Source organism: Ictalurus furcatus, chromosome 6 (genome assembly GCF_023375685.1).
Source record: "Ictalurus furcatus strain D&B chromosome 6, Billie_1.0, whole genome shotgun sequence".
Taxonomy (NCBI): domain Eukaryota; kingdom Metazoa; phylum Chordata; class Actinopteri; order Siluriformes; family Ictaluridae; genus Ictalurus; species Ictalurus furcatus.
The window spans coordinates 18,426,172-18,438,577 of NC_071260.1; the positions used below are offsets into that span (position 1 = coordinate 18,426,172).

General features: G+C 38.7%; 1 protein-coding gene across 11 annotated transcripts in view; it reads right to left on the reverse strand.

Annotated features, from left to right (window-relative positions):
• mycbp2 (MYC binding protein 2) overlaps positions 1-12,406 on the reverse strand; it is a 69,989-nt gene that overhangs the window by 22,791 nt on the left and 34,792 nt on the right. For 8 of the 11 annotated variants that reach the window (XM_053626866.1, XM_053626865.1, XM_053626864.1 and 5 more), the window contains exons 34-52: positions 12,029-12,220; positions 10,932-11,138; positions 9,184-9,321; positions 8,897-9,075; positions 8,624-8,766; positions 8,446-8,546; positions 8,084-8,302; positions 7,712-7,934; positions 6,720-6,838; positions 6,393-6,480; positions 5,923-5,972; positions 5,658-5,830; positions 4,064-4,208; positions 3,764-3,970; positions 3,617-3,672; positions 3,429-3,544; positions 1,818-1,915; positions 1,172-1,288; positions 466-606 (exon numbers count right to left, since the gene is read on the reverse strand). In XM_053626866.1, the coding sequence (XP_053482841.1) occupies positions 466-606; positions 1,172-1,288; positions 1,818-1,915; positions 3,429-3,544; positions 3,617-3,672; positions 3,764-3,970; positions 4,064-4,208; positions 5,658-5,830; positions 5,923-5,972; positions 6,393-6,480; positions 6,720-6,838; positions 7,712-7,934; positions 8,084-8,302; positions 8,446-8,546; positions 8,624-8,766; positions 8,897-9,075; positions 9,184-9,321; positions 10,932-11,138; positions 12,029-12,220 (2,712 nt within the window). The remainder of the gene's footprint in view (positions 1-465; positions 607-1,171; positions 1,289-1,817; positions 1,916-3,428; positions 3,545-3,616; positions 3,673-3,763; positions 3,971-4,063; positions 4,209-5,657; positions 5,831-5,922; positions 5,973-6,392; positions 6,481-6,719; positions 6,839-7,711; positions 7,935-8,083; positions 8,303-8,445; positions 8,547-8,623; positions 8,767-8,896; positions 9,076-9,183; positions 9,322-10,931; positions 11,139-12,028; positions 12,221-12,406) is intronic. The other 3 variants (XM_053626871.1, XM_053626875.1, XM_053626867.1) reach the window with 2 other exon arrangements.

Sequence of the window (12,406 nt, forward strand, 5' to 3'; positions counted from 1 at the left end):
TATTCCTTTTATGGTAGGTAAAAGATAACAGAATTTATCCAGCCGTGAGAATATCCAGTCTGTAAAAACCTTCACATGACATATTTAAATGGGACTAAAATCCCAGAAATAAACGAGCAACCATTACATCACCTCACCTCTCCATTTAAAACTAATGCACTCAGAATAGGGCTTTTAACTACTCCCCTTTGGACAAATCACAAAGTACAGGCCACTACATGCCCACAACAAGGCTTTAGTGTTAAACTACTGGAGCAAACATGCAATAAATTATTTAGCTGCTCTCAAAGTAATCAACATTCAATGCTTTTAGGGATTAGGTTACTGGATGCACTTACAGCAGAACATCATCACTGAAAACACTGGCACAGTGGTCTAACCCCGAAGGCTATAAAGTATCATTTCCAGTGTCAGATAAATGACATAGGGGTCCTGCTGTTCTACAAAGGGGAGGCCTATACTTACATCAACAGGGACCAGGAGGTTTCTGCCCAGATGCTGGTTAAAAGAGAGGCACCAGGCTTCAGTGTACCCATTCATGTTGGGAACATACTTCTTTACAGTCTCATCATTCAGTCTGAGCCACACACCATCATCATTGTGGATCTATGGGAAACAAGCAACAGAGCAGAGCCATGCCTTCCTGTAACTGCTAACCAGCCATTGCATGATCCTCAGAGGCTGCAAAATGTGAGTGCTAGAGTTGGTAGAGAGATTCTGCATGTTCTACACACACACACACAGGGGATGTCTGTGTAGAATAACTAAGAGCATGAATCTGGAACATCTGCATTCATATTCCAAATGCTATTGTGTTCTATGAAAGCAGAGAGTATCAAGGGTGATCCCTAATGAACATTAAAGAATGTGCCTTTGGGTAAAGCTAAGGATAAAACTGCAGCCTGAAAGTCTCTTGCTTGTGTGAAGCAAAGGAAATGCAAAGAACTGTTTTCAACCAAATCAAAAAAATTTAAGCTTTAAGCTGCAGCAATGATTTCAATTGGCTTAACACTCTTTGTGACCCAAGATAAAAAGGAGCCATAGATGAATTACACAGTTACTTTTACCAGGTTCACTCTGATTCAAAGAAGATGAAATACAAGAGGGAAAATAACAGCACATGAAAACATTACTGATAGATTGTGTGTGTCCCTAGTCTACTGTGGTTTACCTCATCAATGAAAGTGATGGTGCCATTGATTTGGACTATGCCTATTTGCTCACTCTGCAGAGAGGGGTGACTACGCACACGCAGCCCTGCGCTGTCCTTGCCGACAAATTTGCGCACCTGAGAGGAGCAGACAGGGAGAGAGACGGGGAGAGAGTGAGACAAGCAAGCAGACGACAGGAGAAAGCAAAGCACCTTAGATCACAAGAGTGAAAGACAAGAACACAGCAGGGGTATTTAGCAGAGAAAGTGTAAGAAATGGTTTATCGTCAACACAGTCACGTTTGTTTACCAAGCTAAAAACCTCAAGCCATGGCACCAAGCCTTCAGGGGTTTTAAGCAGAAATGGGAAGCCTAGCAGCAAGGAACGAAAATGATTCTGCTCAGATGTGTTGCTTGTTTCCCCATGTAAACAATGCAAATAATTGCATTTAAAAATATGTGAAGAAATGTTACTTAGTTTTTAAGCCAGTCATTCCTATTGGCTCACCAATCAGGAAAGTTGAAAGTAAACAAATATAAAGAATGTTAAGAATGCGAATTTAAAAACAGGTATTTAAACAATATCATAAGTCCTGCATTGCCAAATTGATCAGGTCTAGAACGCGTCTGGTTTGGCTGTTGTTCTGCTTGAAAGCTGGAATCTCACCTTGCTTGGCTGTGGTTCAGCTTTGGGTTTAATCATCTGTGTCCCGGGAGGAATCATGCCTTTGGGTGGGTCTTTCACTTCAACCTCTAAACCAGCATCTGCACGAAAAACCTCTGCTGTCAGCACTCACACAAAATCTTTTAATGACTGTATAAAGCAACAAGATAATTAGTACAACCCCAAGTCCGAAGATGTTGTGTAAAATGTAAATAAAAACAGAACGCAATGATTTGCAAATCTGATAAACCCATATGTTATTCACAACAGAACATAGAAAACATACCAAATGTTTAAACTGAGGAAATGTATCATTTTAAGAAAAAAAAAAAAAAAAGGTAATTTTGAATTTCATGGCCGCAACATGTCTCAAAAAAGTTGGGACGGGGCAACAAAAGGCTGGAAAAGTAAGTGTTACTAAAAAGAAACAGCTGGAGGAACATTTCTCAACTATTGTTATATTATATATTATATTTTGCAACTGGCAATAGGTCAGAAACATGACTGGGTATAAAAAGAGTATCTTAGAGAGGCTCTCAGAAGTAAAGATGGGATGGAATCTGGATAGAAGCATATGTTGCTCTAAAACCTGTATACAGGTGCATCTCAAAAAATTAGAATATCATGGAAAAGTTTTTCTCTGTAATTTAATTCAAAAAGTGTCACTTTCATATATTCTAGATTCATTACACATAAAGTGAAATATTTGTTTTAATCTTGATGATTACGGCTTACAGCAAATGGAAATCAGAAATCCAGTATCTCAAAATACTCAGGAAAAAAAACCCCAAAAAACATATGGGTTTATGAGATTTGCAAATTATTGCATTCTGTTTTTATTTACATTTTACACAGTGTCCCAACTTGTTCAGAATTGGGGTTGTACTTTTAAAATAGTAAACAAAAGCTTAAAATTATTTGGACAATGCCATTCCAGAGCCTCATTCCCATATAATATTGTGAGTGCATGTGAACAGAGTGGACCAGAGAAGGGAGTGGAGCGGGCACAATTTTACTGGGACATAACCGGCTGCTCCATACCATTGCAGCCGCACCCATATTACAACCCCGAGTGACCCTGAATGCATTGGTGAGCCATCACAAAGTTTTTAAACAACAAAAGCACATGTGCAAATTTCAAACAACATATGAATGGCTGGACAAAATGGTTAAATACAAAATATTTAATAAAGCATAATGTATTTATTTAAATAAAATATCCAGAAAGTGATTAAGGAGTGACAACTTTCCCTTTGAGGATGAAGTGGCAGGTTTGTGACGGAAATGAAAGTTGAGCATTAAGGAATGGGGAAATCCAGCAAAATAGTATTGTTTAATGATAGCACACAGTAAGATTCCCACATGCTCTAATGCTCTGTCTACTTCTACTGCATTTTATTTATACAAGTGGATTCTAATCCAGACCTCTACCCAGAAAGAGCACATTTTTATTCTATTCCTGCCATCAATAAATAAAAACAAAGTCATCATGAACAATGAATACCATGTGAATGGGAGAGCAAAAGAATCGAGCAAAAATGTGGGCCATCTGGGGGTTCTAAGGACTGAGTTAGGAAATAAAAGGGTAGCAAAGTATACCAGAGACGCTCTTACCAATTTCAATGCCATCTATGGTGACATGTATGGTGTAAAGCCCAACAGCACCAGGAGTCCAGTTGGCACTGTAGGTGCCGTCGGTGTTAGCCCGGATGAGCATGTTTTCACTAGGCCTGTTGAGACAAATGCTTTGAGAAACGTTCCACCATTAAACTAAATAAATCTACATTTTCACCTATATTTACCTCTTTGGAGTGGGCGATGCAAAGCGAAGCTCCTCAAATGAATAATTCTCATATGCCTACGGGGGAAAAAATCCAATTATAAAATATATGACATGCATCGGGTTACTTCTTATTATTCTACATATAAACAAAACAGCAGCAGTGAACCTTCATCATGGTGATAGCAATGTAGCGAGCCTCCTTAATGATCATAGGTTCATAAGTGGATTCCAGTTTTGGTGCTGGCAGGCCACCAAAGGTGAGGTCCATGCCTGATGCTGAGTTAGAGGGGCTTCCTGGGAGCCGCTGCAACCTCTTCATGTTGTCCTGCTGAATAGATTTCTTCTGAGAGACAGGCACAGCCTTCACCTCCACCTGCCGAGCAAAAAAAACATCATTTTTCCTGAGAAAATGCAGATAAGACAGAACAGTAAAATACATTTCCTTTTTTGCACAAAGAAGACCTACCTTCATATTTGGCACATGCACCACATCTCCATACTGGTCTTTGGTCTGCACTACAACAGTCGTTGGCCAGCCACAGCGGATATCATCTTTGTTGAGGATAAGGGACGTCTTTTGGGGGTCTGCATAAGAATCGGGTTGAAGCCACCTGAAAATGCAGAGACAAGGTCTCAGATTCTCAGCTTTCTTAAGTATTTGTTATTTTCTCTGTTGCAGGAAGCCAGCATTAACATCATGTTTTGTCTTTTTGTCAGCACATGTTAGTAATGGTCAGGTTACACAAGGAAAATGTAATGTAAATAATTTGTTCTCTTACATAACTCATGTTCTCTAATAACAAAATGAAATAACTGATACATGCTTCAGATATGAGCAACCACAAATACACCATTAAACACCATGTCTATGTAAAGACTGTACAGACTGATCAGTGCTAGGAGATATGCAACCATAAAATCCATGCTGATCCCATAAATCTAGCTTTTTGCCATTTCCTCCAATAACTCTGATTAATATGACTGGATTGCTAGGAGGCGAGTGAGACTGAGACTCTTCATGTCCCAGTTCACAACCAGGCTGCTCTAAGATACATGACCATTCACTGTTGAGTTGGGCTGCAACCCTTTTGCAAACATCAATCAGGTCATAAACCAAAGAGAAAGGAGGCTCCCTGCTTTGACAGTTGGAGGGTTTGTGGTCAAGAAAAATGGGTCTGCATTTTATAAGGCAACAATGCACAGTACTGTGCAGAAGTCTTAGGCACATGCAAAGAAATGCTGTAGAGTAAAGATGCCTTCAAAATAATGAAATTAAATGTTTCTACATTTTAATAAAAATACCATAAAGAACAGTAAACTGTAGTAAATGAAACTAAATCAATATTTTGTGCAACAAAAAATAAAAATAAAAATAGTAGTCTCTGGTACAATAAGTGCAGCTTTATAAGGAAATGAGCTGTAAGTTTTATTGAGCATGTTGCAGAACCGGCCACGGTTCTTCTGGAAACTTTGACTGTCGCACTCGCTTCTTATTTTTTGCAGCAAAACCCCGCAGCCTTCAATGTGTTTTGTTTGAAAAGTGGTCTCTTACATAATATGCTGCTTTCTTTAATGACACGCAAACATTTTTTCTGTAGCATTTAATTTTGTGCTAGAAAACTAATGTTTTGGAATCTGAAATGTTCTATGTACTAACCTGATAATGTAGAAGTCATAAAAAAAAAAAATCTATAACAAAGTTTTTACTAAAAAAAATAGGGTGCCTAAAACTTTTGCACAGCACCGTACAGTCATCACTTTAATATATTCACCAGTATACCACGGCAATGGGTGGCAATTTTCCAGGCCAGCAAGCATAATTTATTAAGCAAATAAAGTTCTAAAACTTCGATTTATCATCGATAGTTTTGCCAAGTCAATGACATCTAATCCAACTAATGAGATACTTGTTTATCAGTTTGTCAGCTCAAATACATGTATCAAGCACCTTGACACATGGAATATCGGGCTCCCATTATTATTATGGCTGCACTTGGTCTGTCCATTAGATAGAAGTGGTGTCTTTGGTCATCAAGCCTTTTGTGACGTTTAAGACTGACCTGGCTAAACGTCCTCCACTTGAATTGGGTACGCAAGTGATGAAGTCCTCCAGGAAGGAGTGCTCATTGCTTTGAAGGTGCAGGGGCAGGTTGCCCTCCAGTGCTTCCAGAATGGTGGGTGAGTGGGACAGAGCCAGTCCCTTCCCCAAGATCCCTGAATGTGCTTTGCATACCTGGAAAAAAAAATCAGAAAAGCCAAATTATAACTTCATTCTACATATCTGGAGAAAGGCCAAATTAATTACAAATGTTTCTAATGAAATACCTGAAGTGAAGCCTCCTCAAGAATCTCCAAATCTTCCTCCAGTTCATTCCCTTAGGAACAGGGAGAAATGTAGAGCATTTAATAAGAATAATAGGAAGCTTGTCTATGAACTGACACCACTAATTAGCACATTGCCAAATGTGCTAAAGGGCTAAAAAATTGGAGAGAAAACGTTTTTTGTCTTTTGAAAAAGCACTAGATGTATATTTTCCACAGCCGGCACAACCTACATGTAACCAGAATAATACTTTTCTAATCTACTTATGTTCTAATGTTTACAATATAATGCTGTTATATTTTGTGTTTTATTTTCTTTAACTTTTATTTCTTTATTGGTTTTTTTTTTCATTACTGACAGTGCTATCTTTCAATTCCAGCGTAGGTATTTTTAATATCAAGGAATGGAAATAGAACACTTGAACATTAATATTTTGTAATCCCCTATCATTTTTATTATTATTTTTTTTTACCTATAGGTAAAGCTAGGTCCTTCTTCATAAGCGCAGCAGCACAAACACTTCCCAAATAAGCCAGTTCCTTCTCCAGTTGAATGATGCCCTGAAATGCAAGTGGCAAGAGTTTCAATTAATATGCGTAACAATGGTGTACATGTCTTATTCCAGACTTAATACACCTAATAATCAATAATTGTAAAAGAATTAATATATATGCATCCTTATTCCTTAAACATAAGCCAATTGAAAGAAACAGAATGAAATGAAGGAATGTTATCATTAATATTTTAAATTGATTTACAATCAAGAATTTGGCGAAAGAGGCTTAAAACGATTCATTACCTCATCAGAGCCAGGGTTAAACTCGTACCCCACGGCCACACATTTAAATCCATAGAAGCAGGCTTTCTCATCTTTCACATAATCTGATGCTGTTTCCAAGGAGAAGAGGGCCTCATTACCTTGTATTACAAATGAGAAAAATGCATGAGATTATGATGGCAAACAGTGGTGAATACATATTACTCATTCATTTACACTACCCATCAAAAGTTTAGACACACTCATTCTTTCTTTATTTATTTTACCCCCACATTTTAGAATAATAATAAAGTCATCAAAACTCTGGAATAATGCAAATGGAACTATGGGAATTATGCTGTGATAAAAAATCCATAATAAACCAAAATAATTTAATATATTAGCATCTTTAGTGTAGACACCCTTTTTGCGTAGAATTTCCAGAAATGTATTCTTGGCATTGCAACCAAACAGTATTAAACGAGTTCCCACCTATGCTGGACACATATGGGTTGCTTTTCGGAATATTTTGCTCCAAGTCATCCATTTAAAAGACAATTTTTTTGTAAATAAAATGTTAGTTTTCTAACGAAAGAAAGGATTATGTAGGCACAAATATATTTTTGTCTACAACACCGATTTCAATCATACACCTTCAGATCAAAAGGTATTTAAGATCATGAGAAACATTTCAGTCAAGTGTCTCCAAACTTTTGACAGGTAGTGAACATTTGCATGTATGGCATTTGACAAATGCCCTTATAGTTTTAAAAGTTTAATAGCTAGTAATAGTTTGCATACTTCTACTGTGACTTTACATTTAACTTATTATACATGACAAAAGCTCATTTTTAGGGAGGTGTTCCAAACTATAAGTTTATTAATTCCCATTTTTTAAATGAAAAGTTTACTAATTAGCTTGTAAACCCATATGTTACTCCATCCCTGTTGTGTCTTATTCTTAACTATACTCCCACAGACACATGACATCACCTGCACCTTTCTCAGGTTTAAAACAAAAACAGTACTCCTACCTGGCAGTACAAGGACACTACTGGGCCAGCCACTGGATCCAAAGAACTTCTTGAGCTCAGTCCATGCGTTGATGGTCTCGTGAGTGAGTGCTTTTACACTCAGGCTGGAGAAATGCAGAGTTCGGGTGGGAATGAGAACCCTCAGCACATCCTCTGGCTGGGCTGTTCCACACTGTTGGTCAAACTCAATGGTGATCCAGCGAACGCAGTCTGGGAAAGACACCTAAAAAGAAAACATTTTTCATCAAAAATAAAAATATTCATTGTAAAGTTCAAAGTAACAGAACATTGTAAAATATCTACATTTACTGAAGCACCTGAATTTTTCCTTTTTAAATTCCCTTTTCTATTTACAGGAATTCAAATCTTTACCTTGTACTGGGTGACAGCAGCCTGCTTGTAAGGATGATCACTCTCTAAGACAGCATAATGACTGGAGGTTGTGCAAGCGGACAGGCCCTGCTCAGGTTGGTTTCCAGTAGTACTATCTGTGGACTGGTTAGGATTGAAGGCAGGTGGGGCATACTTCTGGTTCAGCGCAGACACAGCAGGGAGAAGCTCTTGTACCAAACCAAACACCTCCACAGCAGCCTGACATGGGCAGACACAAATTACAACAGACAATAAGAATCAAAGGAATATTTCGATATTAAAAAAGCATTACAATGTATGGCAAAGAAAATGACGCAAATGATATTAAAAAGTCTGCTAGTCAAAATCAGCAAGTTTCTTACCTTTGGAACAGAGGCAGCCACAGGGCCAATGTAGGCCAGAATAAGGGGAAGCAGCATGGAAAAAAGACTGGAGGAGCTCAGCAACTCTGGGATGTCCTCAACTGCAAAATAAAAAAGTATTAATCATCATCATTCCACAAAATTAATGCACAAGATAATGGCAAAGTTGTATTCTCACCATCCACAGCAAAGGCTCTGTGCAGGAGGTCCTTAGCTGCCCGTACCACAGCACTAACCACTGAGAGAGCACGGCTACAGTTTTTATCCTCCTCGTTGGCTTTGCTTAGCAGCTGGGACTGCAAATCTCCATCATATTCACTTCTGTGACACAAAAAATAAAAACAATATTAGCAACACAAATTATATGCTATATTTGCTTTCAGATAGTTAGGATCTTTAAACTACAATGTTGTCTGATCACAAAGTTGGACACAGAGGTGAAATGCCTAACCTGTAGTACAGAACCTGAGGAATCTGGCCTCTGGTCTGGTTGGTGCCATTACTACTAAGACTACAGGTACTGAAGGTGAAGGTCACTCCATCAGAACACTGCACTGTGGTCATCCCTCCATCTCCATTAGCTGTGCGGCTGCCATAGTTACGTAGACGTACTGCATATTTCACATTTTCCTGCACAAGATACATATCAGGAGCGAAATTGAATGGCAAATATTTTGTCTCTGAATACAGATCACGTGACAAAGTTTTCGGTTGAGATTAAGCCAGCAATGAAATGACCTTCAGAGGCACAGCTTTGTCCAGTCGAATCTCAGCAATGTCACTAGGGCTATCATCAGTGCTGTAGGTTCCTTTAACCAGCTCCAAAGAAGTCCATCTGTGGGAATGTGCCGAGTCTCCATGGTGCTCTGTTTGTGCCTGAAAGATGTATCAAAAATACATTAAATAATAGGCAATTTCTTACGTTTTCAAAATTCAGAAAAAGTTGGGACAGTATGGAAAATGCTAATAAAAACAAAGAAGAGTGATTTGTAAATGTACTTTGACTTGTATTTAAACAAAAAAAAGTATGTTCTACCTAATCAACTGCATAGTTTTTTGAAAGTAAACGTTTATTTTGAAACTGATGCATGCAACACGTTCCAAAAAGTTGGGACAGGTGCAATTTAGGACTAATAGCGATGCGACAAGTTGAATTAAGAAGGTGATGTGAAACAGGTGAGGCAATCGTCTAATCATTATATATAAGGAGCCTGCAAAAAAAGGCCTACCCCTTCAAGAGCAAGGATGGGTCAAGGCTCGCCATTCTGCCAAAAGATGTATCAGCGAATAATCCAACACCTTGAGAACAACATTCCCCAAAGACAAATCGGTAGGATTTGGGGCATTTCACCTTCTACAGTGCACAATATAATTAAAAGATTCGAGGAATCCGGTCAAATCTCAGTGTGTAAAAGGCAAGGCCGAAAACCACTTCTGAATGTGTGTGATCTTTGATCCCTCAGACATCACAGTCTTAAAAACCGTCATGAGTCTGTAATGGATAACCTGACATGGTCTCGAGAATATTTTGGTAAACCTTTGTCAGGTAAGGCTTTACTATCAAAGCAGAATCCATACATCAACACTGTCCAGAAGCGCTGCTGACTTCTCTATGCTCAGCCTCAATATTTCAAATAGGTTTTGGACAAAACAGCCGTCATGTTCTCCGGGCGTTATCAAAATCAGGTCCACAAGTCAGCATCTGTCATGGTATGGGGGTGTGTCAGTGCCCATGGCATTGGTAACTTGCACATCTGTGAGGGCACCATTAATGCAGAAAGATATGTACACATTTTGGAGCAACATATGCTGCTATCCAGAGCAGAACAATGCCAAACCACATTCTGCCCGGATTACAAGCATTTGGTTGCATAAGCAGAGAGTGCGGGTGCTAGCATGGCCTGCCTGCAGTCCTGATCTGTCTCAGATTGAGAACGGGTGGCGCATTATGAAGTGCAAAATAAGGCAACGAAGGCCCCGTACAGTTTCGCAGCGGAAGAAATGCATAATGGATGATTGGGGAAAATGCCACTTGCTAAACTTAACCAACTGGTGTCTTCAGTGTCCAAACGCTTAATAAGTGTTATTAAAAGAAAAGGTGATGTTACACAGTGGTAAACAGTCGACTGTCCCAACTTTTCTGGTGTGTGTATAAGTCATCAGATTTGAAATTAGTAAATTTAATTTATTTTTGAAAATATACAAAGTAAAACATCAAATAATGTGGTAATAATGTATTTTCCATATAGTACAGTGTGAACTGACATTTCAAATGACTTTCTGGTTTTTTTTTTTGCATTTCCATACTGTCCCACATTTTTTGGAATTGGGGCTGTAAACCTTTACATTTCTAAGAGTTTCCATGAAAAACAAACAACAAGAATGTTTCCATTACTTCTATTCATAGAAAACAATAGAATTCATACAAAACCCCTGACATAGTCCTGGCTATTACAGTTTTTTGCATTAAAAAAAGAAGCTCTTACATCATCTGCAAGAACCTCCAGTTCATACTCATGGATGCCTCCTCCCCCATAGACGCAGAAACCCACCAGCACCACACCTGGCTTGTCCACACTAAAGCAGATGGCATCAGGGGAGCCGTTGCCCGTGTTCCAGCTGCGGCCCTGGCTGGTCTTAGTGAAACGATTGAGAGTGGGCTTCACTGAGTGTAGTGAACTCAGCCCATCCACCTGAACAAAGAGATTGTAACAGAGAATGTTAATTCTCATTTAATTTTAACAATATATTTGTACTAAAAGTGCATCATTTTCCTTCATCATTTAAACTCACTTGTGGTTGGCTATAGGTCAATATGTATAATAGCTAAGGTCATCAAAGTAATACTGCAATAGATGCACAACATATTGCATAATAAACATGAACTTGCAGTGATGTTACACTGCTTTCCTTTGGGTGGCAGTAGTGTAGTTACGAAATGTAAGGGCAGGGTAGGGTGGTTACTGTCTGCACGAGCGATGATTACAGAACAATGAACAGGAAAATGAGGCTCATGTATTGTGGTCATTCAGCTCAGCTCATACGCTTTGGGAAAACATGAGAAAATTGTGAAAATAGTTACAAAAACAACTAATGCGCCACCAAATCTATACAGCCAGCACAGAAAACATGTTGTGGTTGACCAGTTGCCATGACAACAAGTAAACGGCACTGATAGGGAGATATACTACAAAAGACCAAAGACTAGATTGACTATTACAGCCCTGTGGAGAACACATCTTTACCATGACTCAGCTTTCTACTACATACGTATCCAAAAGACAAGAAGAGAAATGGAGACACGGGATAAATGTGCTGAACAAAATTATATCATCTCTCTAGAACCAGAAAAGGCTATTTATGGCCATCAGGCTGCTGTAATAAGATAAGAGGAGTGACGCAGAGCTCAGTTGGATCCCAACAGAGTTAGGGAGTATGCTTGTGTGTTTCTGGGAAAGAGAGAGAAGGGAATAAAGACAGACAATAAAGGACAAAGGAGAGACTAAAAGAGCAGGATAGAAAGACATTGAGATAGACAAACAGACTGTTAGAGAGGTGAGTGAGATAGATATGGGTTTCTAACCTCAGAGCCAAGTGCAGAGGCGGTGAGCTCGCTAACAATGCTGGCCAGAAGGCCACAAGTGTTGGATACCAAATGAGGGGAGAAAAGCTCCATCTCTTTCCTTAGACTCTTTCTCACTGGTAAAACGACTATCACCAGCATTTTTTCCAGAACCTCACGGAAACTCGTCATACCCATTAAGTTCTCTTCAGTCTACATAAAATCAAACAAACAAGGCATATCATTATTATGTTAAGAACAATGTTCGTAAAATTTCTATCAACTCATAAGCCATTATGATAAAAAATAGTAATACATTTTTACATATTCTACAATATTATCATCATCATCAATCCAGGTGTGTAACTGCTTGCTTAAAACAAGACGTTAGCAAAATCA